The sequence below is a fragment of the Staurois parvus genome, unplaced genomic scaffold, assembly GCF_062004578.1.
Source record: "Staurois parvus isolate SC_StPar_1 unplaced genomic scaffold, SC_StPar_1.0 ptg000110l, whole genome shotgun sequence".
In the NCBI taxonomy this organism is placed as follows: Eukaryota; Metazoa; Chordata; class Amphibia; order Anura; family Ranidae; genus Staurois; species Staurois parvus.
In genome coordinates this window covers 260338-288218 of record NW_028317906.1, presented here as the reverse complement: position 1 = coordinate 288218, position 27881 = coordinate 260338, and the positions used below count along the sequence as shown (strand labels likewise).

Sequence of the window (27881 nt, the reverse complement as noted above, 5' to 3'; positions counted from 1 at the left end):
TTGGTCATGTGACCGGTGCACTGTCCTCATTCTTCCCCCAATACAGATACCGGAAGTGAGTGTTTTTTTGTTTTTTTGTCTTCCGAAGCAGAGGAATCTGAACGGTAGGTATGGATGTGTGAGTGTGGAGGAGGGAGGGAGCCGGTATGTGTCCTCCTGGCATGACACGTATGTGACAGGACGTGAGATGTCAACTATATATACAATGTGTTACACACACCACACCCCCATGATATATATCGTATTCATAACTTCATCTTATATAATTTTTGGATTCACATGCACTTTACGTTATTTTATCATTTGCATTATATTGGTTGAATTTATAGCAGGGCCCTCGATCCCCTCATGTTTTGCATTGTATTGGTATTGTTCTGTCACATGTTCTGTCCCCCTTTGTAATGTACAGCGCTGAGCGAACTATTGGCGCTTTATAAATACTGTATAATAATAATAGCGCTGCTCTCCTCTATCACATATAAAAAAAATAACTTTAGTGGAACCGCACTGCACCTGATCAACACAAACCAAAAAACAATATTTCATTCACTTTTAATATTCAAAGCAAACTCCCCCTTCCTCCCATGTCTCCGTGCTTTATTTTTGCTGAGAAATCGCTTTGAAAACCACCCCCTTAGCATTTCTAGCTGTGGCCATCTTGAGTGAGGGCAGATGATTCATGTATCATTTACTTTCTGGAATCCATTTGCCCTTAGCTCAGGGTGTGCTTAGCTGAGAAAACCACTCTTGAAGACTCCTGGGATCAGAATCAGAAAACCCCTCTTGATCAGAAAACCCCTCTTGATCAGAAAACCCCTCTTGATCAGAAAAACCATCAGATCAGAAAACCCCCTCTTGATCAGAAAACCCATCAGATCAGAAAACCCATCTTGATCAGAAAACCCCTCAGATCAGAAAGCCCATCAGATCAGAAAACCCATCTTGATCAGAAAACCCCTCAGATCAGAAAGCCCATCAGATCAGAAACCCCCTCTTGATCAGAAACCCCTTCTTGATCAGAAACCCCTTCTTGATCAGAAACCCCTTCTTGATCAGGAAACCCCTTCTTGATCAGAAAACCCCTCTTGATCAGAAAACCCCTCTTGATCAGAAAACCCTTCTTGATCAGAAAACCCTTCTTGATCAGAAAACCCTTTTTGATCAGAAAACCCTTTTTGATCAGAAAACCCCTCTTGATCAGAAAACCCCTCTTGATCAGAAAACCCCTCCTGAAGACTCCTGGGATCATTTGCCTAGGCCGGAAACCAGGAAGTAACTGCAGAAATGTAAAATAAAAAAAAAAGTTTAAAACAAGTAACTATGATATACTATGCTATCTATTTACTAATGCTAGCAGCATAAGGATTCAAAGTAATCAATGTCGATTGAGAGAGTGGAGTTCTGCTTTAAAAACAACTAAAATGCGCATTACAGGTCATTTCTCATACGCCATAACAGTGTGGTACAGTGGACTGAAGAGTGTATTTCCAGAAAGGTGTGATGGATTGACGTTTTGCGATGGCGCTTCCTCAGGATCCAAGCCTTTTGTTAGACATATATTATACATCCTGTTGTTATTCTGTACAGCCATATTATATAATACCATCATATCCAAATATACAAACAGTATATAAATAAACACAACAAGAACAAAAAAGTAAAAGTTCAGTTGTTAGGTGGAGATGAGATGGACTTCCCCGAAGAGATGAACAAGCTAGGAGATAGCCAGACAGATTGGGATAGGGAGTTCCAGAGGATGGGAGAGGCTCTGGAGAAGTCCTAGGAGTGATGAGGGATGTAGAGTCCAGCATCCTTTGGAATATTATACTCTGTACATTATACTGTTTATTATGGGGGGGGGGTCACCTGGTGGTGAAGCTGTCACACATTGATGTCAGTGACCTGATTCTTCTCTGTCATTCTCCTCTATTGCAGGTACAATGTTCGGCTCCTCCAGAGGGGGCGTTCGGGGCGGACAGGACCAGTTCAACTGGGAAGATGTCAAGATGGATAAACAGCGGGAAAACTACCTCGGTAACTAGGAGGATTGGCCTGGGCAGGAAGGGGGTGAAAGTGTCCGGACTGGAAGGGGGTGAAAGTGTCCGGACTGGAAGGGGGTGAAAGTGTCCGGACTGGAAGGGGGTGAAAGTGTCCGGACTGGAAGGGGGTGAAAGTGTCCGGACTGGAAGGGGGGGAAAGTGTCCGGACTGGAAGGGGGGGAAAGTGTCCGGACTGGAAGGGGGGGAAAGTGTCCGGAATGGAAGGGGGTGAAAGTGTCCGGACTGGAAGGGGGTGAAAGTGTCCGGACTGGAAGGGGGGGAAAGTGTCCGGACTGGAAGGGGGGGAAAGTGTCCGGACTGGAAGGGGGGGAAAGTGTCCGGACTGGAAGGGGGGGAAAGTGTCCGGACTGGAAGGGGGGGAAAGTGTCCGGACTGGAAGGGGGTGAAAGTGTCCGGACTGGAAGGGGGTGAAAGTGTCCGGACTGGAAGGGGGTGAAAGTGTCCGGACTGGAAGGGGGTGAAAGTGTCCGGACTGGAAGGGGGTGAAAGTGTCCGGACTGGAAGGGGGTGAAAGTGTCCGGACTGGAAGGGGGGGAAAGTGTCCGGACTGGAAGGGGGGGAAAGTGTCCGGACTGGAAGGGGGGGAAAGTGTCCGGACTGGAAGGGGGGGAAAGTGTCCGGACTGGAAGGGGGGTGAAAGTGTCCGGACTGGAAGGGGGTGAAAGTGTCCGGACTGGAAGGGGGGGAAAGTGTCCGGACTGGAAGGGGGTGAAAGTGTCCGGACTGGAAGGGGGTGAAAGTGTCCGGACTGGAAGGGGGTGAAAGTGTCCGGACTGGAAGGGGGTGAAAGTGTCCGGACTGGAAGGGGGTGAAAGTGTCCGGACTGGAAGGGGGTGAAAGTGTCCGGACTGGAAGGGGGTGAAAGTGTCCGGACTGGAAGGGGGGGAAAGTGTCCGGACTGGAAGGGGGGGAAAGTGTCAGGACTGGAAGTGGTTAAGAATTGCTGTGATCGATCGGCCTCCCTGACTGGCTACCTTACTTTCTCTCAGTGACTTCAACATCCCCATTAACATTAAAGTGTTACTAAGCCCACAACGGTACAATCAGTCTGTAGATGCAGTAAAGCATGCTAGATATACTCACTGTGGAACCTAAGGGGTTAATCCACTGCATTGTGTAAAAAGGCTGTTTGATCCTGTCTTCTCTGACCCTCCCCTTCTACTGTTCCCCTCTTATCTCCTGATGAGACATATCATGTGGAGACACTCTGCACATGCTCAGTTTGGTGTGTATTTCTAGAGAGGTTTTTTCTTCTTCTTGGGAGACTGCATGTGATCAGCACAGGGCCAATCAGCACTGTCCAGACAGAGGTCAGGGGTTCTGCATCCTGCTAGAGCAGAAAGAAAACTCCTACAGGCTTTAACCAGTGCTCTGCTGAACACTGATAGAAGTCACAAGACTGCTATATACTTCTGATGAGAAAAGATATTTAGAGCGGACATAGTGAATGCTGGGTCCGGGGAGAGCGGACATAGTAAATGCAGGGTCCGGGGAGAGCGGATATAGTGAATGCGGGGTCCGGGGAGAGCGGATATAGTGAATGCAGGGTCCGGGGAGACTGGATATAGTGAATGCGGGGTCCAGGGGGAGCGGACATAGTGAATGCGGGGTCCAAGGAGAGCGGATATAGTGAACGCGGGGTCCGGGGAGAGCGGACATAGTGAACGCGGGGTCCGGGGAGAGCGGACATAGTGAACGCGGGGTCCGGGGAGAGCGGACATAGTGAACGCGGGGTCCGGGGAGAGCGGACATAGTGAACGCGGGGTCCGGGGAGAGCGGACATAGTGAACGCGGGGTCCGGGGAGAGCGGACATAGTGAACGCGGGGTCCGGGGAGAGCGGACATAGTAAACGCGGGGTCCGGGGAAAGCGGACATAGTGAACGCGGGGTCCGGGGAGAGCGGACATAGTGAACGCGGGGTCCGGGGAGAGCGGATATAGTGAATGCGGGGTCCGGGGTTTAGTAACATTTTAACACTCCTGCTACTTCTGGTGGCCAATATCCTTCCATTAGCTTCCTGGACTGCACAGTGAAAGAAGAAGCAGCACAATGATGAGCTCATCTCTCCGTCACTCTGCTCTCTCCTCTTATCAGCATGCTTTTTGTCAGCAAATGAACTGATTGGCTCCTTGTGCTGCTTCTTCCATCCACATTGCAGCCTTTGCTGTACAGGAACCACAAGAGGTTGGATCATTTGGTAGCTCTGTGCCCCTGCTATGATTTGATTATCGTGTCTTGTAAAATCTCTGTAGTTTGGTGCTGACTAGAGAGGGAGGATACGGGAGACCACTCAGTCCCAGTGGTATGTGGGTGAAGTAATTTGCAGTCGCTGTCATGGAAGCTGTGTGTGTCCTGGATAAATTGTTTCTTCCTGTACCTGTCCATGCAGGGAACTCGTTAATGGCGCCGGTGGGAAGGTGGCAGAAGGGCAGAGACCTGACTTGGTATGCAAAGCAGAAGAATGCGGGGGAGGCCCTCAGCAGAGAGCAGGAGCTGGCTGCAGTGAAACAAGCCGAGGAGGAAGCCATGATGGCCGCCCTGTGAGTTACCTAATAAAATAAAGGATATGCATGTCTGCAGTCTCTGACCATCTCCTGTAGTATGTCTGCAGTCTCTGACCATCTCCTGTAGTATGTCTGCAGTCTCTGACCATCTCCTGTAGTTTTTCTGCAGTCTCTAACTGTTTCCTGTAGTATGTTTGCAGTCTCTGACCATCTCCTGTATCATGTCTGCAGTCTCTGACCATCTCTTGTATCATTTCTCAGTCACAGCTTTCTGTAATATGTCTGCCGTCTCTGACCATCTCTTGTATCATGTCTGCACTCTCTGACCATCTGTATCATGTCTGCAGTCTCTGATCATCTCTTGTATCATGTCTGCAGTCTCTGACCATCTCCTGTATCATGTCTGCAGTCTCTGACCATCTCCTGTATCATGTCTGCAGTCTCTGACCATCTCCTGTAGTATGTCTGCCGTCTCTGACCATCTCCTGTATCATGTCTGCCGTCTCTGACCATCTCCTGTATCATGTCTGCAGTCTCTGACCATCTCCTGTACTATGTCTGCCGTCTCTGACCATCTCCTGTATCATGTCTGCAGTCTCTGACCATCTCCTGTAGTATGTCTGCCGTCTCTGACCATCTCCTGTACTATGTCTGCCGTCTCTGACCATCTCCTGTATCATGTCTGCCGTCTCTGACCATCTCCTGTATCACGTCTGCAGTCTCTGACCATCTCCTGTATCACGTCTGCAGTCTCTGACCATCTCCTGTATCATGTCTGCAGTCTCTGACCATCTCCTGTATCATGTCTGCAGTCTCTGACCATCTCCTGTAGTATGTCTGCAGTCTCTGACCATCTCCTGTATCATGTCTGCAGTCTCTGACCATCTCCTGTATCATGTCTGCAGTCTCTGACCATCTCCTGTATCATGTCTGCAGTCTCTGACCATCTCCTGTATCATGTCTGCAGTCTCTGACCATCTCCTGTATCATGTCTGCAGTCTCTGACCATCTCCTGTATCATGTCTGCAGTCTCTCACAGCTTTCTGTAGTGTTGCACAAACTGCGTATCACATGGCTCCTTTTGGTGATGTTAGGGGCCACACGTTTTATGAAGTCAGTAGACCATCACCGAGATCACCTTTTCCACAGAAATGAAGTGCTGGGTTTTGTTCCCTTCCCTGCCACTTGAGTTTTTGCATTTTTCTTTCTATGACACAGCCTTGTATGTTATTACAGAGGTTACAAGACTGTGAAGCGTCAGCCGAAGGGTCTCAGTAAAGAGGTGAGTGCCAGTTCACAAAATCCTTTCCCCTTATCCAGCCTCCTGTACACAGAAGTACTGCTCGGCAGAGCGCCATCCTCCGTATGAGGCTCCATCACCATCATCTGTGCCCCCCCCCACCCCGCTCATTTCAGAAGTTTACAGCCACTTTAACCCTTCCCTACTTTCAGTGGTGTCCCTAGGTAGGTGCGGGAGGGTGCGCTCCACAGCGGGTGACATCTACCGCATGGGGTGACACCGGACCCGCTCCACGAAAAGGTAAGTTGTAAAGCAAGCCGACGATCCCCGCAGGATGGATCGGATCTGCGTATTGGGGAGCATAATGGATCGGACTCTGATCCGTTAGGCTCGATCCGCAGATCCGATCCATCCTGTGGGGATCGTCGGCTTGCTTTACAACTTACCTTTTCGTGGAGCGGGTCCGGTGTCACCCCATATAGGTTGCATGCCGACCAGGGGCGGACTGACAACTCATGGGGCCCCCGGGCAATAGGGGATCATGGGGCCCCTGTGTCCTTGCCCAAACTCAAAAAAGCCTATGAAAAAGGTACCAGGGGCATCTCATGTGGCCCCCTACTGACCTCGGGCAGTGCCTGAGTTTCCAAATGGTCAGTCCGCCCCTGATGCCGATGATCCCCGCAGGATGGATCAGATCTGCAAATTGGGGAGCATAATGGATCGGAGTCCAATCCATTATGCTCGATCCGCAGATCCGATCCATCCTGCGGGGAACGTCGGCATCAGGGGCGGATTGAGCATAATGGATCAGACTCCGATCCATTATACTCCTCAATACGAAGATCTGATCCATCCTGCAGGGATCGTCGGCTTTCTTTACAACCTACCTTTTCGTGGAGCGGGTCCGGTGTCACCCCATATAGGTTGCATGCTGATGATCCCCACAGGATCTGCAGATTGGGGAGCATAATGGATAGGACTCCGATCCATTTTGCTCAATCCGCAGATCCGATCCATCCTGCGGGGATCGTCAGCATGCAACCTATACAGGGTGACACCGGACCCGCTCCACGAAAAGGTAAGTTGTAAAGCAAGCCGACGATCCCCGCAGGATGGATCGGATCTGTGGATTGAGCATAATGGATCCCCAATCCGCAGATCCGATCCATTCTGCGGCAATCGTCGGAGGGGGTGTCACCCAAGTGTTACCGCACCGGGTGACACCAACCCTAGGGACGCCCCCTGCCTACGTTACCCAAAACCAAACAACAGAATTTGGGCTTTACATACATTTTAAATGTGTTGTTTACTCCGGCACTGAGCGCTGACTCGACTCTATCATCAGGAGTTCGCTGAAGCCTGCAAGCGGGAAGGCACAGAGAGGGATGAGCGGAGTGTGGACCGCGTCCGTGGCCTCGGGAGCAGGTAATGGTTTTCATGCTGTGCAAAATTTAAAGGTCAACTCCAGGAACTTTTTCAAATATCCCTTGCAGTGGTGCTGCACCCGTGGTGTCAGGGTTAATTGCTTGTTTTGCCCGGGGGAGAGGGAAGCACTTTTACCTACCTGATCCTCCGCTCCCCGGCAGATGGTGCTCCCCCATGCTCTGGTGTCATCATATCCAGTTCTAGGGACCTTCCTTTGGGTTTATCCCCTTGCCCTCCTGAGGATTCCCCCCCCCCCCCTTCCTGACTGGGCCATTTTCTGCGTTACGGCGCTGCGTTATTTTGTATTTCAATGTTTTTATTAATTTATAAACAGTTTAAGACAGGAGCAACAAAACACGCCCACTCAGGGGCTATCAATTGCGCATTGATTAAAAAATTCATTGCAAATTTAAAAATGAATTGCAAATTAAAAAGCAGTGCTCTAACACCAACAGAGCAAAAGGTGCGCCCACAGGCGCTGCGTTATTTTAACTGACAATTGCGCAGTCATGCAACGCTTCACCCAAATTAAATTTACGTCCTTTTTTCCCCACAAGTTTGGTATTTGATCGTTCGTGCAGTTTTATTTTTTACGTTCTAAAAAAAAAAAGACCGAAAATTTTGAGAAAAAAAAACTATATTTTTGACTTTTTGCTATTAAACATGTCCAGTAAAAAAAATGTAAAAATCAAATTTCCTCATAAATTTAGGCCAAAATGTATTCTGCTCCGTGTCTTCGCTAAAAAAAAAAAAAATCCCAATACGTGTAAATTAATTAATTTACGTGAAAGTTATAGCGTCTACAAATGGCGGTATAGATACTGGGATTTTTTTTTATTTACGAATAATGGCGGCGATCAGCGACTTATAGCGGGACTGAGGCGAGCATTCTGATACTGGGGGAAACTGACTTGGTGTCACTGATATCCCCAGTGACACCAATACAGTGATCAGTGCTAAAAAAAAAAAAAAGCACTGACACTACTAATGGCACTGGGCAGGAAGGGTTTAACATCTGGGGTGATCAAAGGGTTAACTGTGCAGGGAGTGTTTTACTAGGGGGCGGGGTCTGTGTGCTTCACTGTAATCACACTGATCTGTGCACAGCCATCCAGAGCAGTGTGCCGGAGCTGACAGGGAGGAGGGCTGCTAGTAAACAAAGCAGCCCTCCTCCACGTCCGAGATCCTCTGTAATCACCGGGCGCCGGCAGATAATTGACAGCTGCGAACGGCTGCACGGGTAGGGCTCGCACACGCCCCCTACTGGGAAATGTATATATACGTGATTTTGCGCACCCCTGCTGCCCTGTAGCAGTACATCTGCTATAGGGCGGCAGGGAAGTGGTTACTTGCATTAGCTGGATCATTTATTTATTTTATTTATTTCAGGTACTTATATATTGCTGTCAATTTGCGCAGCACTTTACATATATATTGTACATTCACATCAGTCCCTAACCCTCAAGGGGTGTACAATCTAAGGTCCCTAACTCACATTCATACACATATTAGGGACAATTTAGACAGAATCCAATTAACCTACCAGCATGTCTTTGGAGTGTGGGAGGAAACCGGAGTACCCGGAGGAAACCCACGCAGGCACAGGGAGAACATGCAAACTCCAGGCATGTGGTGCCGTGGCTGGGATTCAAACCAACGACCTGAGTACTGCCACAGGGAAGTGCTAACCATTTAGCCACTGTGCTGCCCCATCATGGGGAAGAACATACTGCAGGGACCAGTCTTGAAGCACAGGGGAGCGGAGAATCATGTAACTGTTTTTATTTGTTCCCCTAGACCACATATATCAAGCACAAGGCTCGGGGGCCGAATCAGGCCTGCCAGGCCATTTCATGTGGCCCTTGCACCTCTCCTGCAGCTGCGGCTCCCTCCTCGTCTCTGCCCCCACCTTCTCTCAGCAGTCAGCAGCAAGGAGGACAGGAAGATTGTTGTTGAAATCAAAGGGGTGGTGACAGGGTCTCTTTAATGACAGCAGTCTCTTATATGTCACCTCTGTCTCTGCAGTGTTTCCTCCGCGCAGATGATGCTTTCCAAGGAGGATAAGGAGGCCACTAAAATGGGTTTCTCCATCTTCACCGTAAGTCTTTGTATTTTATGGAATTGCTATATGGCGCCGAAAAAAAAAACATTTCCTACATTCTTTAGGGAGAAGAGAAAAGACACCGCTGTCAGCACTTGTGCAGTCCCTTGTATAGAGGATGGCCTCAGCCGCCACGCCCTTTGATGCTTTTCACCCTGCCCATCGGGAGGGGCTGTGATCAAGCCCCCGGTGGGCGGAGCAAAATGCGTCGGAGGGGGCGTGGCTGGCATAAGTGGTGACAGCGGTGTCTTTTCTCTTCTCCCTAACTCAAGCGACTGGGCTGACACTCGGACAACGCTCCCCCTGCACTTGCCAGTGAGGCTGAAATGTATTCTGGTTACATAAAGAGCAGGTGCAGCGCTGAGATCAGAATAACAAAATGAAGTGCAATAAATCCAAAAGGCGCAAAGGCAATATTAAAGCAGCAGAAATAAATAAATATATCACTGTATCAAAGTAATCTGTAAAGTGATAATAGTGCATATAAAGTGGCCGTAGATTATGACATATAGGAGTCCATAAAGTGACAAAGTGAGTAATATATACTGTATTTGCCGGCGTATAAGACGACCCCCTACTTTTCCTGCTAAAATGTAGTGTTTGGGCTGTACTCGCCGTATAAGACTACCCCTCTTCCAGTGCACACCAGTGGGAAGAATCGTGCCCCATCATTGGTGTCAGTGGGAGGAATAGTGCCCCATCATTGGTGTCAGTGGGAGGAATAGTGCCCCATCATTGGTGTCAGTGGGAGGAATAGTGCCCCATCATTGGTATCAGTGGGAGGAAGAGTGCCCCATCATTGGTATCAGTGGGAGGAATAGTGCTCCATCATTGGTGTCAGTGGGAGGAATAGTGCCCCATCATTGGTGTCAGTGGGAGGAATAGTGCCCCATCATTGGTGTCAGTGGGAGGAATAGTGCCCCATCATTGGTGTCAGTGGGAGGAATAGTGCCCCATCATTGGTGTCAGTGGCAGGAATAGTGCCCCATCATTGGTGTCAGTGGGAGAAATAGTGCCCCATCATTGGTGTCAGTGGGAGGAATAGTGCCCCATCATTGGTGTCAGTGGGAGGAATAGTGCCCCATCATTGGTATCAGTGGGAGGAATAGTGCCCCATCATTGGTGTCAGTGGCAGGAATAGTGCCCCATCATTGGTGTCAGTGGGAGGAATAGTGCCCCATCATTGATATCAGTGGGAGGAATAGTGTCCCATCATTGGTGTCAGTGGGAGGAATCGTGCCCCATCATTGGTATCAGTGGGAGGAATAGTGCCCCATCATTGGTATCAGTGGGAGGAATAGTGTCCCATCATTGGTGTCAGTGGGAGGAATAGTGCCCCATCATTGGTGTCAGTGGGAGGAATAGTGCCCCATCATTGGTGTCAGTGGGAGGAATAGTGCCCCATCATTGGTGTCAGTGGGAGGAATAGTGCCCCATCATTGGTGTCAGTGGGAGGAATAGTGCCCCATCATTGGTGTCAGTGGGAGGAATAGTGCCCCATCATTGGTGTCAGTGGGAGGAATAGTGCCCCATCATTGGTGTCAGTGGGAGGAATAGTGCCCCATCATTGGTGTCAGTGGGAGGAATAGTGCCCCATCATTGGGAGGAATAGTGCCCCATCATTGGTGTCAGTGGGAGGAATAGTGCCCCATCATTGGTGTCAGTGGGAGGAATAGTGCCCCATCATTGGTGTCAGTGGGAGGAATAGTGCCCCATCATTGGTGTCAGTGGGAGGAATAGTGCCCCATCATTGGTATCAGTGGCAGGAATAGTGCCCCATCATTGGTATCAGTGGCAGGAATAGTGCCCCATCATTGGTATCAGTGGCAGGAATAGTGCCCCATCATTGGTGTCAGTGGGAGGAATAGTGCCCCATCATTGGTGTCAGTGGGAGGAATAGTGCCCCATCATTGGTGTCAGTGGGAGGAATAGGGAATAGTGCCCCATCATTGGTGTCAGTGGGAGAAATAGTGTCCCAACATTGGTGTCAGTGGGAGGAATGGTGTCCCATCATTGGAATGGTGTCATTGGTGTCAGTGGGAGGAATAGTGCCCCATCATTGGTGTCAGTGGGAGGAATAGTGCCCCATCATTGGTATCAGTGGGGGGAATAGTGCCCCATCATTGGTGTCAGTGGGGGGTGGAATAGTGCCCCATCGTTGGTGTCAGTGGGGGGTGGAATAGTGCCCCATTGTTGGTGTCAGTGGGGGGGAGGAATAGTGTCCCATCATTGGTATCAGTGGGAGGAATAGTGTCCCATCATTGGTGTCAATGGGAGGAATAGTGCCCCATCATTGGTGTCAGTGGGAGGAATAGTGCTCCATCATTGGTATCAGTGACACCAATGATGGGGCACTCTTCCTCCCACTGACACCAATTACACTTGCTGACCCTGTTCTAGTATGGTGCTGCTGCAGCCAGCATATGTGGTTGCAGCAGCACATCTACACTGAACACTTACCTGCTGCTCCTGTGGGGCCGCTCGGCTCCGCCCCCTTGCCGGTGATTGGCCGCCTGTGTGCCTTTCCTGAGCTACAGTTCTGGCAGCCAATCACCGGTGAGGAGGCGGAGCCGAGCAGCCACGCGAACATCCAGTGGCCAAACTGAAGGAGCAGCCGCGCTTCCTGGACCAGATCGTCGTGGGACCGGAGCCAGGTAAGAAACAGCCCCTGCCCACCCCTGTACTTAGTGTCCCTTCTGTTGGAAGGGGGGGCGGCGGCGGCACCGCGCCGCCCCCCTAAAAAGTGTCAGTATGCCGTATACCGGCGTATAAGACGACCCCCGACTTTTGAGAAGATTTTCAAGGGGTAAAAAGTCGTCTTATACGCTGGCAAATATGGTATATGTAATGCCACTCAAGGTGGCTAATGGTGCTTAATATAGTGACAATGTCCAAACAGGAAGCTGAAGGTCCAATGTTAAGATCTCAGGGTGTGCTGATCCACTTCCTATCTCCAATCATATGGTGATGTGTCAGGTAATAGAAGAATTGCGCACTCACCAGATGCGCAATATAATCACGCATTTGAGAACACAAACTCTCAATAGGTCAGCCGGATCCTCTTAAGGGAATGCACAACCTGGTCTGGACTTCCCCCTCTGAATCATCCGTGGGCAGCAGTACCTCTCTCCTCCTCCTTACACTGCTCTGTGAGTGGTTAAGCTCACAAAGAGCCCAAAGAAAGGATGCCAGTGTAATACTGCTTCAGAGGGTGTTTATTGCTTCCAATACAGGTGTATACAAATGAAAAAGAACTGACCATATGTGTATCCAAAGATGGCTGCCGGACCTGCAAGAGGCCTCAGCAGCGTGACGTCACGACATTACAGCTCCTCCCTGACGTGTTTCGTGCTCTAGCACATACTCAGGGGGTGTGCCTGCTTTTTGGTAAAAAATAAATCCCAATCAGTGTATATTGATTGGTTTGTGTGACAGTTATAGCGTCTACAAACGATGGGATAGATATTGGAATATTTATTTATTTCATACTACTAATGGCGGTGATCAGCGACTTATTGTGGAACTATGGCAGCGAGACTGACGCTGGAGGGAGCTGACTTACTGACACATCTCCGGTGACACCAATACAGTGATCAGTGCTAATAATATACCTCCTCATGGCCTCTCAAACACTCTCTGAGCGATCTGAATGTGGATCACTCTTCAGAGATCAAAGCATGTGTGAATGAGCCCTAAATGCTGATTCCTGGGCTCCTCCTATCCCTGCTACTCCCTCCAGGAGGAGTTTTGTGGGTAGTGGGAAGATAAATTAGAGTTCCCACCTCAACCTAACTAGGTTTAAATATGTCTTCTCCCCCTTCTAACACCTGTGTAAAAAAAGATGTATATACTTACCTGTTCTCAGCTCGCTCTGGTCACATGATCCAGTTGCATCCGCAGGGGAGAGGAGAGAGCACTTGACAATGGCGTCACCCGTAGGCTCCCCTGTCCAAGCAGTTGTCAGGGCTCCCTCCTCTCCTTTGCAGCTACCACTGGCAGACACGGGGGAGTCGGATCATATGGCCGGACTGAAGCGGGGGGAAAATAGGTAAATATGTACCTCATTCTTACACAGGTTAGTCAGCATAGATGTTAGGGAGGGCAGAGGGGACATTAAGACCAGTTACATCGAGTCTGAATTTCTACTTTAATGACTTCCCAGAGGTGGGCTGTAAAGAAAAAAAAAGGAAAAAAAAAGAATCAGACTTAGAAGTGTTACTAAACACCGGACCCTGCATTCACCATCTCCGCTCTCCCCGGACCCCGCATTCACTATATCCGCTCTCCCCGGACCCCACATTCCCTATATCCGCTCTCCCCGGACCCTGCATTCCCTATATCCGCTCTCCCCGGACCCCGCATTCACTATATCCGCTCTCCCCGGACCCGCATTCACTATATCCGCTCTCCCCGGACCCCGCATTCACTATATCCGCTCTCCCTGGACCCCGCATTCACTATCTCCGCTCTCCCTGGACCCCGCATTCACTATCTCCGCTCTCCCTGGACCCCGCATTCACTATATCCGCTGTCCCTGGACCCCGCATTCACTATCTCCGCTGTCCCTGGACCCCGCATTCACTATCTCCGCTGTCCTTGGACCCCGCATTCACTATCTCCGCTCTCCCTGGACCCCGCATTCACTATATCCGCTGTCCTTGGACCCCGCATTCACTATCTCCGCTGTCCTTGGACCCCGCATTCACTATATCCGCTCTCCCCGGACCCTGCATTCACTGTATCCGCTCTCCCCGGACCCTGCATTCACTATCTCCGCTCTCCCTGGACCCCGCATTCACTATATCCGCTCTCCCCGGACACTGCATTCACTGTATCCGCTCTCCCCGGACACTGCATTCACTGTATCCGCTCTCCCCGGACACTGCATTCACTGTATCCGCTCTCCCCGGACACTGCATTCACTGTATCCGCTCTCCCCGGACACTGCATTCACTGTATCCGCTCTCCCCGGACCCTGCATTCACTGTATCCGCTCTCCCCGGACCCTGCATTCACTGTATCCGCTCTCCCCGGACCCTGCATTCACTGTATCCGCTCTCACCGGACCCTGCATTCACTGTATCCGCTCTCCCCGGACCCTGCATTCACTGTATCCGCTCTCCCCGGACCCTGCATTCACTGTATCCGCTCTCCCCGGACCCCGCATTCACTATATCCGCTTTCCCCGGACCCCGCATTCACTGTATCCTCTCTCCCCGGACCCCGCATTCACTATATATGGTCTCCCCGGACCCCGCATTCACTATATCCGCTCTCCCCGGACCCTGCATTCACTATATATGGTCTCCCCGGACCCTGCATTCACTATATCCGGTCTCCTCGGACCCTGCATTCACTATATCCGGTCTCCTCGGACCCTGCATTCACTATATCCGGTCTCCCCGGACCCCGCATTCACTATATCCGCTCTCCCCGGACCCTGCATTCACTATATCTGCTCTCCCCGGACCCCGCATTCACTATATCTGGTCTCTCACAGTACACACAACATGGAAATACAATTATTTTAGTAAAAACTGCTAAATACCTTTTCTCATCAGCAGTATAGAACAGTCTTGTGACTTCTATCAGTGTCCAGCAGAGCACTGAATAAAGCTTGTAGGAGGAATTTTCCTTCTGTTCTAGGAGGATGTAGAACCCCTGACCTCTGGACAGTGCTAATTGGTCCTGTGCTGATCACATGCATTCTCCCAAGAATAAAAAAAACCTCTCTAGCAATACACACCAAACTAAGCATGCGTAGAGTGCCTCCACACGATATGTCTTATCAGGAGATAAGAGGGGGGCACTGGAAAAAGGGGAGGATCAGAGAAGCCAGGATCAAACAGCCTTTTTTTACACAATGGTCCCACAGTGAGTATAACAAGCATGTTTTACTGCATTTACAGACTGATTGTACTGTGGGGGGTTTAGTAACACTTTCATTTTTTTCTGTAAAAAATGTGATAGAAATCTGGTGCCAAATCTGTTCATTTCTCGTTAAACCACACAGCACCAAAAAGGTGGAGAGCGTCAGGAAGCGCACGGTGATAAGAGAAAGGTGGAAGGAGGAGAGGAAGCATCCAGGTGAGTGTACCCCTGCATCACGCCTCTTACTTTGCTTCCTTGATCTTTTTTTGTTTTTTTGTTTTTTTTTTCTGTGACAACAACAGCTGAGCTGTAAAAGACCCATCAAGCAGCGATCTGCCAGTTTAGGAGATCGGGAGTTTATCACTTTGGGTTTGGAGAGGGAGCTTGATAGTTCAATGATGTAATGCTAACCTTAGGCTGGCCATACACTGTACAATTTTCTGCCCAATTTCTGCCCAATAACCTTCAACTATGTAGTGCCTAATTGGATACAATTGAAAGCGTTGTTTGGGTTTGACCTCCTATTATATGGTTTTTGGTAAATCTAAAGCAGAATTCTCAAGAAAATTGTATAATGTATGGCCAGCCTTAATTACTGCTTTACCCCCCCCCCCGGTTCACATCTATGCGGCTGTGCGGGCTGCGTTTTACACGGACATGAGAGCCCATTCGTTTGTCCCTGCACTACTTTCGAAAACGCAACCGAGGTTCCCAGTGCGGGCGGCGTGCCATTAGAACTAATGTCACCCGCCCGCAGGTCTGCATTCTTCTGTGCGGGTGGTGCGGCTGCACGGATTTTCGCGCAGATCCGCAGCGGCACCACCCCCACGGATGTGAACCGGGGGTTAGGGCCCATTCACACTTTGCCGTTGCAATAACTTGCACAGCACCACGTGGTACATGCGTCGCTGCACTGCACTGCCTTTCATTCTGAATGGCACCCGAACTCAGCTTGCCAACAGAATTGCTGCATGCATCCTTTTTCTTTTTTGGTGCATTGGGCAGCCTATTCCAATAATTCGCTTTCCATAATACAATAGTGTGGATGGGCCCTTAACCCCTTCCAGTCCGGACACTTTCCCCCCCTTCCAGTCCGGACACTTTCCCCCCCTTCCAGTCCGGACACTTTCCCCCCCTTCCAGTCCGGACACTTTCCCCCCCTTCCAGTCCGGACACTTTCCCCCCCTTCCAGTCCAGACACTTTCCCCCCCTTCCAGTCCGGACACTTTCCCCCCCTTCCAGTCCGGACACTTTCACCCCCTTCCAGTCCGGACACTTTCACCCCCTTCCAGTCCGGACACTTTCACCCCCTTCCAGTCCGGACACTTTCACCCCCCTTCCAGTCCGGACACTTTCACCCCCCTTCCTTTCCGGACACTTTCCCCCCCTTCCAGTCCGGACACTTTCACCCCCCTTCCTTTCCGGACACTTTCCCCCCCTTCCAGTCCGGACACTTTCCCCCCCTTCCAGTCCGGACACTTTCACCCCCTTCCAGTCCGGACGCTTTCCCCCCCTTCCAGTCCGGACGCTTTCCCCCCCTTCCAGTCCGGACGCTTTCCCCCCCTTCCAGTCCGGACGCTTTCCCCCCCTTCCAGTCCGGACGCTTTCCCCCCCTTCCAGTCCGGACGCTTTCCCCCCCTTCCAGTCCGGACGCTTTCCCCCCCTTCCAGTCCGGACGCTTTCCCCCCCTTCCAGTCCGGACGCTTTCCCCCCCTTCCAGTCCGGACGCTTTCACCCCCTTTCCAGTCCGGACACTTTCCCCCCCTTCCCGCCCCCAGGCCAATTTTCAGCTTTCAGCGCTATCACACTTTGAATGACAATTGCGCGGTCATGCAACACTGTACCCATATGAATTTTTTAGCATTTTTTTGAGACAAATAAAGCTTTATTTTGGTGGTATTTATTCACCGCTGGGATTTTTTTTTTTTTTTTTTGCTATATAAGTGAAAAAGTCCAAAAATTTTGAAAAAAGTGTTTTTCTTATAAAATTTTGCAAATAAATAATTTTCTTCATAAATCTTGGCCAAAATGTATTCAGTTATCTTTTTAGCAAAAAAATAAATAACCCAAATTAGTTTATAATCAAAAATTATAATTTTTTAAAAAAAATTTCTATATTTGTATTTTATTTTTTTTATATTATTATTTGTTTTTTTACATACTGTCACCCTAGCAGCACAGTGTCACCATAGTAACACTACTACTTGTAGTGTGTGATGAAGATTTTTTTTTTTTTTTACACTGATTGCTTTTACACCCATAAAGGCTGTAAAAGCAATCATTTCTCCTTCTCTCTGGCTGCATTCTTGCAGCCATTGAGAAATGCTGTGAGAGCTGTGATTGGTCACAGCTTGTCACATGGTACAAGGCTGTTGTGAATGGCCCTGTACCATGTGATCTCTGTGATCATTCACAGATTTCACACGTAGTAAGCAATGATGTCAGAAGAGACTTCTTGCTTACTACTCTTCATGTGATCACTGATTGGCCAATGAGTGATCACATGATCGGGACCTCACACAAAGGTCCCGTACAACGACTGGTGTTCCACTGTGTCCGTAGGAGACAGCGGGCACCGGATCGCGGTGCTGCGCACTCCCAGGGATCACGCACAAGCAGGGAGAGAGGAGGCCGTTTATAAACAGCACCCGCCCCTGCACTATCAGGGTCCCTTTCCATCAATCAATCAATGAAGGGTAGGGACCCTAGGTCCACAGCACTAACCCATTTCAGGGCCACTACCCTTTATCAGGGTCCCTTTCCATCAATCAGCTCTCGTCCAGCCGTTTATATACATGGGCCAGACGGGAAGTGCTTAAAATGCACCTCTACTCATCATGTGACTGGACGTGGCAGTGATCAGGGATGCAGACTGGTGACCGTATGTAACAAAAAAAGTTTAATCATTTTTTTATTACATTTCTTTAAAAAATGTTTTTATTTTCTTACATTCTGTCTTCAGAATAGTTCATTGTCACCATAGTGTACTCTTGGAGGTGGACAGGGAATTTTTCTTACACTGTTATTAGCAATAGTTTTAACTATCACTGATGGCTTTCCAGTCATGACAGCTTGCTTGCTGTTGTGATGCTGTGATTGGCCTCAGCTAATCACATGGTACAGGGTGCTGTGATTGGCCCAGGTACCATGTTGTAGCTGTGGGCCAATTACAGCATCACAACAGTAAGCAAAGCTGTTCATGAATGAAAGCCATGTGATTAATTGTAGCGCTCACTTGATACGCCTGCCATGCACAGCGGCCAGGTATCGAGCACCGTCATCCGCTGTGTTCAGTGGTCACCGGATTGCACACCACTACGTGCCCGAGGGAGGCAGAAAGGTGTGCAAAGTATTGCAGTTAGTTTAAAAAGCAGCCACAACCCGAGTAGAAAAGCCTGTCCCCTGCCAACCCAACACGCTAAAGAGACTGACCCATCCCTGACCAAGTCAGAGCTAGAACTCTCCGATTAACCAAGCTCATGCTCCCTGCTGATTGGAGCGTTGTAGCTGGGACTCCGCAGGGGGGGGGGGGGGTGTCAGACCTCTGCAGAGAGACCACTTCTTCCACCACACAGAGAGCAAGGGTGTCCTCTCTGCTGCATGCCGGGAGGGGCTGGTTGTGTTCACTCAGGCTGTATGCATTTGCCCACCTTCCTGCTTTAAAGCGTGTCCTTATAAACAGGCACCCTCGGCCTTGCAGTCATGGTGAGTGTCTTGTGTTTCAGGTCAGGAAGTAAGAAAAAGGCCAAGAAAGAGAAAAAGAAGAAGAAGAAAAAAGAGAAGAAGCAAAAGAAGGAAAAACATCGAAGAACCGATTCTTCATCATCATCGGACCAAGATGACAGGTGAGATCCTGGAGTACTGTGTACTCCCTGCAGTCGCACCCTAGTCTGCTCTGCACTCCCTGCAACCACACCCTAGTCGGCTCTGCACTCCCTGCAACCACGCCCTAGTCGGCTCTGCACTCCCTGCAAGCACACCCTAGTCTGCTGTGCACTCCCTGCAAGCACACCCTAGTCTGCTCTGCACTCCCTGCAACCACGCCCTAGTCGGCTCTGCACTCCCTGCAACCACGCCCTAGTCGGCTCTGCACTCCCTGCAACCACACCCTAGTCTGCTCTGCACTCCCTGCAACCACACCCTAGTCTGCTCTGCACTCCCTGCAGTCACACCCCAGTCTGCTCTGCACTCCCTGCAACCACACCCTAGTCTGCTCTGCACTCCCTGCAACCACACCCTAGTCTGCTCTGCACTCCCTGCAACCACACCCTAGTCTGCTCTGCACTCCCTGCAACCACACCCTAGTGTGCTCTGCACTCCCTGCAACCACACCCTAGTCTGCTCTGCACTCCCTGCAACCACACCCTAGTCTGCTCTGCACTCCCTGCAACCACTCCCTAGTCTGCTCTGCACTCCCTGCAACCACACCCTACTCTGCTCTGCACACCCTCAGGGGTCACACCCTAGTCTGCTCTGCACACCCTGGGGTCACACCCTAGTCTTCTGTACACCCTCAGGGGTCACACCCTAGTCTTCTGTACACCCTCAGGGGTCACACCCTAGTCTGCTCTGCACACCCTCAGGGGTCACACCCTAGTCTTCTGTACACCCTCAGGGGTCACACCCTAGTCTGCTCTGCACACCCTGGGGTCACACCCTAGTCTTCTGTACACCCTCAGGGGTCACACCCTAGTCTTCTGTACACCCTCAGGGGTCACACCCTAGTCTTCTGTACACCCTCAGGGGTCACACCCTAGTCTTCTGTACACCCTCAGGGGTCACACCCTAGTCTTCTGTACACCCTCAGGGGTCACACCCTAGTCTTCTGTACATCCTCAGGGGTCACACCCTAGTCTTCTGTACACCCTCAGGGGTCACACCCTAGTCTTCTGTACATCCTCAGGGGCCACACCCTAGCCTGCTTTGCACACCTTGGGGTCACACCCTAATCTGCTTTGCACACCTTGGGGTCACACCCTAGTCGGCTCTGCACTCCCTGCAACCACACCCTAGTCGGCTCTGCACTCCCTGCAACCACACCCTAGTCTGCTCTGCACTCCCTGCAACCACACCCTAGTCTGCTCTGCACTCCCTGCAACCACACCCTAGTCTGCTCTGCACTCCCTGCAACCACTCCCTAGTCTGCTCTGCACTCCCTGCAACCACACCCTACTCTGCTCTGCACACCCTCAGGGGTCACACCCTAGTCTGCTCTGCACACCCTGGGGTCACACCCTAGTCTTCTGTACACCCTCAGGGGTCACACCCTAGTCTTCTGTACACCCTCAGGGGTCACACCCTAGTCTGCTCTGCACTCCCTGCAGTTACACCCTAGTCTGCTCTGTACCCACTGCATCAAACCCTGCTCTGCACTGCAATCACACCCTATTCTGCTCTGCATCCCCTGCAGTTACTCCCTAGTATGATTTAGCAATCACACCGAATTCTGTTTTGTATCTTCTGCGATTCCACCCTAAACTGCTCTGTAAACAAGATGTACCTGTGCTGAGATCCCATTGGCTTGTACATGTATATAATCTATCAAGTGACCAAAAGTTAGAAATTCTGATAAAGCCCTCTGCACACGGCTACATACCCTTTTTTAAGCAAACTTTTCAATAAAAAAACATGGATTTTGAGTTCACACATATTTCAGTAAATGTTTAAGCTGCCAACTGCGTCAAAGTAATCCATCCTGGCCAGTCCTGCTCCGCTCTGCCAACGCAGATGCTGCTGTGGACACAATGCCAACATGGGGCAAACAGACACAAAGTGGGGGAGAGCTACTAGGTTTAGTTAACTGCACTGCACCCCCTGTAGTTACACCCAAGGTCTGCACTGCACCCCCTGTAGTTACACCCAAGGTCTGCACTGCACCCCCTGTAGTTACACCCGAGGTCTGCACTGCACCCCCTGTAGTTACACCCGAGGTCTGCACTGCACCCCCTGTAGTTACACCCCAGGTCTGCGCTGCACCCCCCGTAGTTACACCCGAGGTCTGCACTGCACCCCCTGTAGTTACACCCCAGGTCTGCACTGCACCCCCTGTAGTTACACCCGAGGTCTGCACTGCACCCCCTGTAGTTACACCCGAGGTCTGCACTGCACCCCCTGTAGTTACACACGAAGCCTGCACTGCACCCCCTGTAGTTACACCCGAGTTCTGCACTGCACCCCCTGTAGTTACACCCGAGGTCTGCACTGCACCCCCCCGTAGTTACACCCGAGGTCTGCGCTGCACCCCCCGTTGTTACACCCGAGGTCTGCAATGCACTCCCTGTAGTTACACCTGAGTTCTGCACTGCAACCCCTGTAGTTACACCCGAGTTCTGCACTGCACCCCCTGTAGTTACACCCGAGTTCTGCACTGCACCCCCTGTAGTTACACCTGAGTTCTGCACTGCACCCCTTGTAGTTACACCTGAGTTCTGCACTGCACCCCCTGTAGTTACACCCGAGGTCTGCACTGCACCCCTTGTAGTTACACCTGAGTTCTGCACTGCACCCCTTGTAGTTACACCCGAGTTCTGCACTGCAACTCCTGTAGTTACACCCGAGTTCTGCGCTGCACCCCCTGTAGTTACACCCGAGGTCTGCGCTGCACCCCCTGTAGTTACACCCGAGTTCTGCGCTGCACCCCCTGTAGTTACACCCGAGTTCTGCGCTGCACCCCTTGTAGTTACACCCGAGGTCTGCACTCCACCCCATATAGTTACACCCCAGGTCTGCACTGCACCCCCTGTAGTTACACCCGAGGACTGCGCTGCACCCCCTGTAGTTACACCCCAGGTCTGCACTGCACCCCCTGTAGTTACAACCGAGGTCTGCGCTGCACCCCCCGTAGTTACACCCGAGGTCTGCGCTGCACCCCCTGCAGTTTCTCCCTCCTCTGTTGCTGCTTGTAATGTCCTTTATATTCACAGAGAACACAAAGCTGCTTATTTCGGCTGTTGTACCATAAGTCCGCCTGTATTTTGGTGTTGTCCATAGAGGGCGCTCTTGTACAGCCGGTAGATAGGAATCACTATACACCTTGTCACCTCTTGTTGGCAAAGAAATCCTAGTAGGAAATTACTGTCTGGAGGCTGCCATTGGTGACCTTTCCTAAAAATGCCGGTTACCTGCCTGCCACCCTGATCCATTGGATCTTTCTGATCAGAAGTTCTGACTTTACCTGCTGCATGCTTGATTATTGAAAACCGTTATTCATATTGAAGGAGCGGAAGTATTCATGGGCCCCATACAAAAGGACCGAAAGTAAATTTCCAGCACCAGACCTGCTATGCAGTATAGATTTGTCAGAGGAGATGTACAATGCGGGACGCACATCCCGTCCAGCATAGATCCTCGCTCGTTTATATAGAGCTGACAGTTTTCCTGAGCCTTAGACTGCCAAACCAGCGACTGGAGTCGGCTGTACTTCTCGCCTTGCTACTTGATACCGATTAAAGCTGAAGATGGATCTCTTCTTGTGTCCAGGTTCCCTCCAACTAGTGAGGGTATGCAGACCCTGGTGTAGCAGGGGGACTCCGATGGGGACCCTGATGTAAGAGGGGAAGTCTGATGAGAACCTTGGTTTAAGGGGGGATTCTGATAGCCCCTGAGCTAATAAGGGACTCCCATAGGGATCCTGATGTAAGAGGGAACTCTGATGGGAACCCTTAAGTAAGGGGGGGACTCTTAAGGGGATTCTGATATTCTTGAGCTAAAGGGGGACTCTGATGGAGACTCTGATATAAGTGGGGACTGAAACGGGAATCCTGATGTAAGAGGGGGACTCTAATGGGGACCTTGATGTAAGGGGGGACCCAAATCCCTAATGTTAGGAGGGGAACTATGAGGGCGACCCTATTGTATGAGGGGGACTCTTACAGGGATTCTGATGTCCCTGAGCTAGGGGGGGGGGGGGACTCTAATGTAATGGGGGATTCAAATCTGGGGGGGGGGAGGTTCTGATGGGGAGCCCAATATAAGGGGGGACTTTGATGGGAACCCTGATGTAAGGGGGGGGGGACTCTGATGCAGACCCTGATGTAAGAGGGGACGTCTGATGTGAACCTTGGTTTAAGGGGGGATTCTGATGGCACTGAGCTAAGCGGGGGACTCCCTTGGGGACTCTGATGTAAATGGGAAATCTGATAGGGATCCCGATGTAATGGTGGACTCTGGCTCCCTATCAGATATCCCTCCCCTCCCCAAGATCAAATATAAGGGGGGACCCTGATGTAAGGGGGGGCTTTAATGGGGACCATGATATAAGGGAACGCTGTTATGGGAGGGGCTCTGATGTAAGGTGGAGCATTGATGGGGAGTCCAATATAAGGAAGGACTCTGATGGGAACCCTGATGTAAGGGGGGGGACTCTGATGCAGACCCTGATGTAGCAGGGGTACACTGATGCTCTGATGGGGACCCTGATGTAAGAGGGGATGTCTGATGTGAACCTTGGTTTAAGGGGGGATTCTGATGGCTCTGAGCTAAGCGGGGGACCCCCTTGGGGACCCTGATGTAAGGGGGAAATCTTATAGGGATCCTGATGTAATGGAGGTCTGATCTTGGGGAGGAGGGGGGGATATCTGATTTGGAGCCCAATATAAGGGGGGACCCTGATGTAAGGGGGGCTTTAAAGGGGACCCTGATATAAGGGAACGCTGATGTGGGGGGGACCCTGATGTAAGGGGGGTTGTAATGGGGACCCTGATATAAGGGAACGCTGATGTGGGAGGGGCTCTAATGTATGGTGGGGTTTTGATGGGGAGCCCAATATAAGGGGGGACCCTGATGTAAGGGGGATTGTAATGGGGACCCTGATATAAGGGAACGCTGATGTGGGAGGGGCTCTGATGTAAGATGGGGCATTAATGGGGAGTCCAATATAAGGGGGGACCCTGATGTAAGGGGGGGCTTTAAAGGGGACCCTGATATAAGGGAACGCTGATGTGGGAGGGGCTCTGATGTAAGATGGGGCATTAATGGGAAGTCCAATATAAGGGGGGACCCTGATGTAAGGGGGGTTGTAATGGAGACCCTGATATAAGGGAACGCTGATGTGGGAGGGGCTCTGATGTAAGATGGGGCATTAATGGGAAGTCCAATATAAGGGGGGACCCTGATGTAAGGGGGGTTGTAATGGAGACCCTGATATAAGGGAACGCTGATGTGGGAGGGGCTCTGATGTAAGATGGGGCTTTGATGGGGAGCCCAATATAAGGGGAGACCCCGATGTAAGGGGGTACTTTGATGAAGAGCCAGATATAAGGGGGGACTCTGATGGGGCACAATGTGGCCCTCGTACTGAAGAGGCATCACTGCATAGGGCCCGTGCTGTCTGTCTCTTTATGACTCTTGAATATTTTAGCCCAGACGACTCCTCTCCTTTCTCTGCTCTGACAGAAGATGTAACAAGTGTGACTCCAGCATTGTAGAGCCCCCCCCCCCCCCCCCCCTCCGTCATCTCCACGCTGGAACATCAGGACTCTGTGGTCACCTTGGTGGCTGCGGCTGCCCTGTACATTGCCTGCACTTTTCCCCTCTCCCCCCCCCCCCCCCCCCCCCCCCAAGCCTTTGTGATGTTGTTTGTTATTTCCCCCCCCCCCCGGCTGACAAAGGCCTTGTTGTTCCGCACTGACAGCCTGCCCTGTCCTCTTCTATTGAAAAGGTGGAGAAAAGCGGGCAATTCATCATCGTCTGGTCACACTGGAGCCTGCAGGGCTGACAACCATTCATCAGAATCCCGGGATTCGCCTCGGACCCGAAGCGCACAACGCCACGACGCCCATTCTTCCAGCGACAGCTCCCCTCGCCGGCCGTCGCGGCCCCCCGCCGAGTCACGAAGCCGCAGCCGCGACAGGGACCGCAAGAAGAAGAGGAGGAGGTCGAGGTCCCCGCGCGAGGCCAAGCGGCGGCATGACACGGACTCAGACGACTGATCGGGGCCAAGGCACAGCGGGACGGCGGGTGAGAAGAATGCGGTGTGCGGTGGGGCTGCCCGCGGGGACTCTAGAAGTTATGGCTCTGTGACTCTCAGGGACACTTCTATAGAATCGCCAATTGACTTTGCCACAGATATTACCGAGCAATAAATTGTCGTCTTCCCACCGCTCGGGCGCCCCAGCGAGGACGAATCGGAGTTTAATGACTCCTTGACGACTCTGTGTGTGTGTTCTGCTCAATAAAAACCAGAAACCTGCCCCCTATAGACCGAAATCTGCCGGAGCGGGCAAACGTTCGACTGCCTCGGGTCACAATGCATTTGTCTGCAGAGACGAAGGTCCTAAAGATGGCATTTTTCTGCATTTTTTTAAGCGGAGTTCCTCTCATTCTGTCAAAAAATAAAGCCACTTACCTGTCCCTCGGCCCCGTGGTGTGTCCCCTGCAGCCCGTTTCAGCGGCCGTCCTGTATTCCAGGAGGCCGGCAGTGTGGGCACCTGGCGGTGACAGCTTGCGGCTTCACAGCCGGGTGCCCACTGCGCATGCGCGAGAAGCGCTACGCTTCATGATTGGTCCTGTAGTCTTCTGGGACCTGTCATGTGTCCCAGAAGACTACAGGGAGGGAGGACACCTTCCAATCGCCTAGGCCAGGGGTAGGCAACCTGCGGCTCTCCAGCTGTTGCAGGACTACAAGTTCCATCATGCCTCTGCAAGTCATAGCTGTAACTGTCAGTGTTGCAATGTCTCATGGGAAATGTAGTTCCACAACAGCTAGAGAGCCGCAGGTTGCCTACCCCTGGCTTAGGCGATCGGACCGGAAGTGGGAGCGGGTACCTGTCAAATTCGGGTGCCCGCTCCGCCACCCAAATAGTACAGAGCCCTAGGAGGCACTCTGCACATGCTCAGTTTGGTGTGTATTTGGTGTTTTTTTTTTTTTGGGGGGGGGGGGTTGCATCAGCACAGGGCCAATCGGCACTATCCAGACAGAGGGCCAGAGATCATGCAGGTCAGCCAGAGAAGAATGAAAACTCCTCCTACAAGATTAACCAGTGCTCTGCTGGACACTGATAGCAGTCTTGTGACTTCTATATTCTGCGGTCTGAAATCCTCTATCCACATCGCTTGCGTGGGGAGCCCCCCAGAACCCCCCTTTAATACTCAACTGAGCCTGATCCAGCGATGTGCACGGGAGCCTCTCCTGTCCCGAGTCTCTCTCTCCTTCTTGGGTGAAACGCAGCTCGTCAAACGCTCCGCAAACTCCGCATGCGTGGTTCAGCGGCGGTTGCTAGGCACTTGGCCACAAACGCCTATAATGATGTTTGAATGGTGTTACCGCTACGCAAACGCCCCGCAACCGCACCGCAAACGCCGGCCGGGTGGCACCATAGACTAGAATAGGAGGCTTCAACGCCTCCTGACTGGACCGTTTTGCCGCGCCGCTACCGCTCCCGTTAGAACAGCACCACGTGCTGCAATGGGCAGAATTGTCCGAGGCGTTTGGGGAGCGGTAAAAACGCTTCCCAAATGCCTTTTTGCCGCCTGCACACAACGCTAGTGTGAACGTAGCCTGAAATGTGTTAGATTCAGGCTTGCAGCAAAAACAAACCTATGAGGTGGTGATAGATGAACGGAAAATTGTATCAAATACCTTAATTCTCCTTTCCTGACGCCAATCCATGGCAGCATATATGCGATTTAGTATGCTGCCAGGTTGATGCCAGGAAAAATGTTTTTCAAGATTTCTGGGGAAAAAGGATTTTTTTGTTTAAATGCCAAGTGCGTGTGACAAAATACCAACCCCATCCCCCCCTTACAAAAAAAAACAAAACAAAAAAATCCCAAAAAAAGGAAATGTCATTTGAGCAGAGGCACCCCCATTACATCTTCAGATTTATGTTCAGTGTACAGGATATCGGTTTTGTCTGTCCACAATAAAATGTCATTTTTTTAAATATTTAGTCTTGTATATTACTTTTCTACTAGTATGTGTTGGGCCACAAAAAAAAACAAAACATCAGCACATGCAGGAATCTGGCCCTAAACGCACTCCATGCAGCATTGAGGCCTGTCCAGGTGAAGTCTGCCATAGATATTGGCAGGGTGGGGGGTCTGCATGCTGCCCTTGTCCCTCCCGGGCATAGGAACCGCCAGGAGGGACGCCCCAGCAGCTAGACACCCCCCTGGGCAAGGGGCCTAAGGCCCCATCTACGCTGGTGCATTTTAATGCATGTTACAACATTACGCATGTAACCTCACAATAATAAAAAATAGTGTCTGTTTCCATCTCATCGCTGCAGTGCATTGTGAAAATCTGTATTTTCTGCGTTCCGGTGCGTTGGGAGGCCCAATACAATGCAACGGGCGTCCCGAGGGTGACACCGCCCACACGGGGGTGACACCGGACCCGCTCCACAAAAAGGTAAATTTGTAAAGCAAGCCCGACGATCCCCGCAGATGGATGGGATCTGCGGTTTGGGGAGCATAATGGATCGGAGTCCGATCCATTATGCTCAATCCGCAGATCCCATCCATCCTGCGGGGGATCGTCGGCACGCAACCTATATGGAGTGACACCGGACCGCTCCACGAAAAAGGTAAGTTGTAAAGAAGGCCAACGATCCCCGCAGGATGGATGGAATCTGCGGATTGGGGAGCATAATGGATCGGAGTCCGATCATTATGCACAATCCGCAGATCCGATCCAACCTGCGGGGATCGTCTGCATGCAACCTATATGGAGTGACACCGGA

General features: G+C 51.1%; 1 protein-coding gene across 1 annotated transcript; it reads left to right on the top strand.

The window, feature by feature from the left end:
- LOC149467460 (uncharacterized) lies at nucleotides 1–27083 on the top strand. The gene is made up of 9 exons (XM_089671639.1): nucleotides 1–104; nucleotides 1936–2034; nucleotides 4450–4600; nucleotides 5801–5846; nucleotides 7150–7229; nucleotides 9255–9327; nucleotides 15344–15417; nucleotides 18927–19046; nucleotides 24860–27083. The coding sequence occupies exons 2-9, from the start codon at nucleotides 1941–1943 to the stop codon at nucleotides 25128–25130; spliced, it is 909 nt and encodes a 302-aa protein (XP_089527765.1). The 5' UTR covers nucleotides 1–104; nucleotides 1936–1940; the 3' UTR covers nucleotides 25131–27083.
- Nucleotides 27084–27881: the final 798 nt, after the last annotated feature.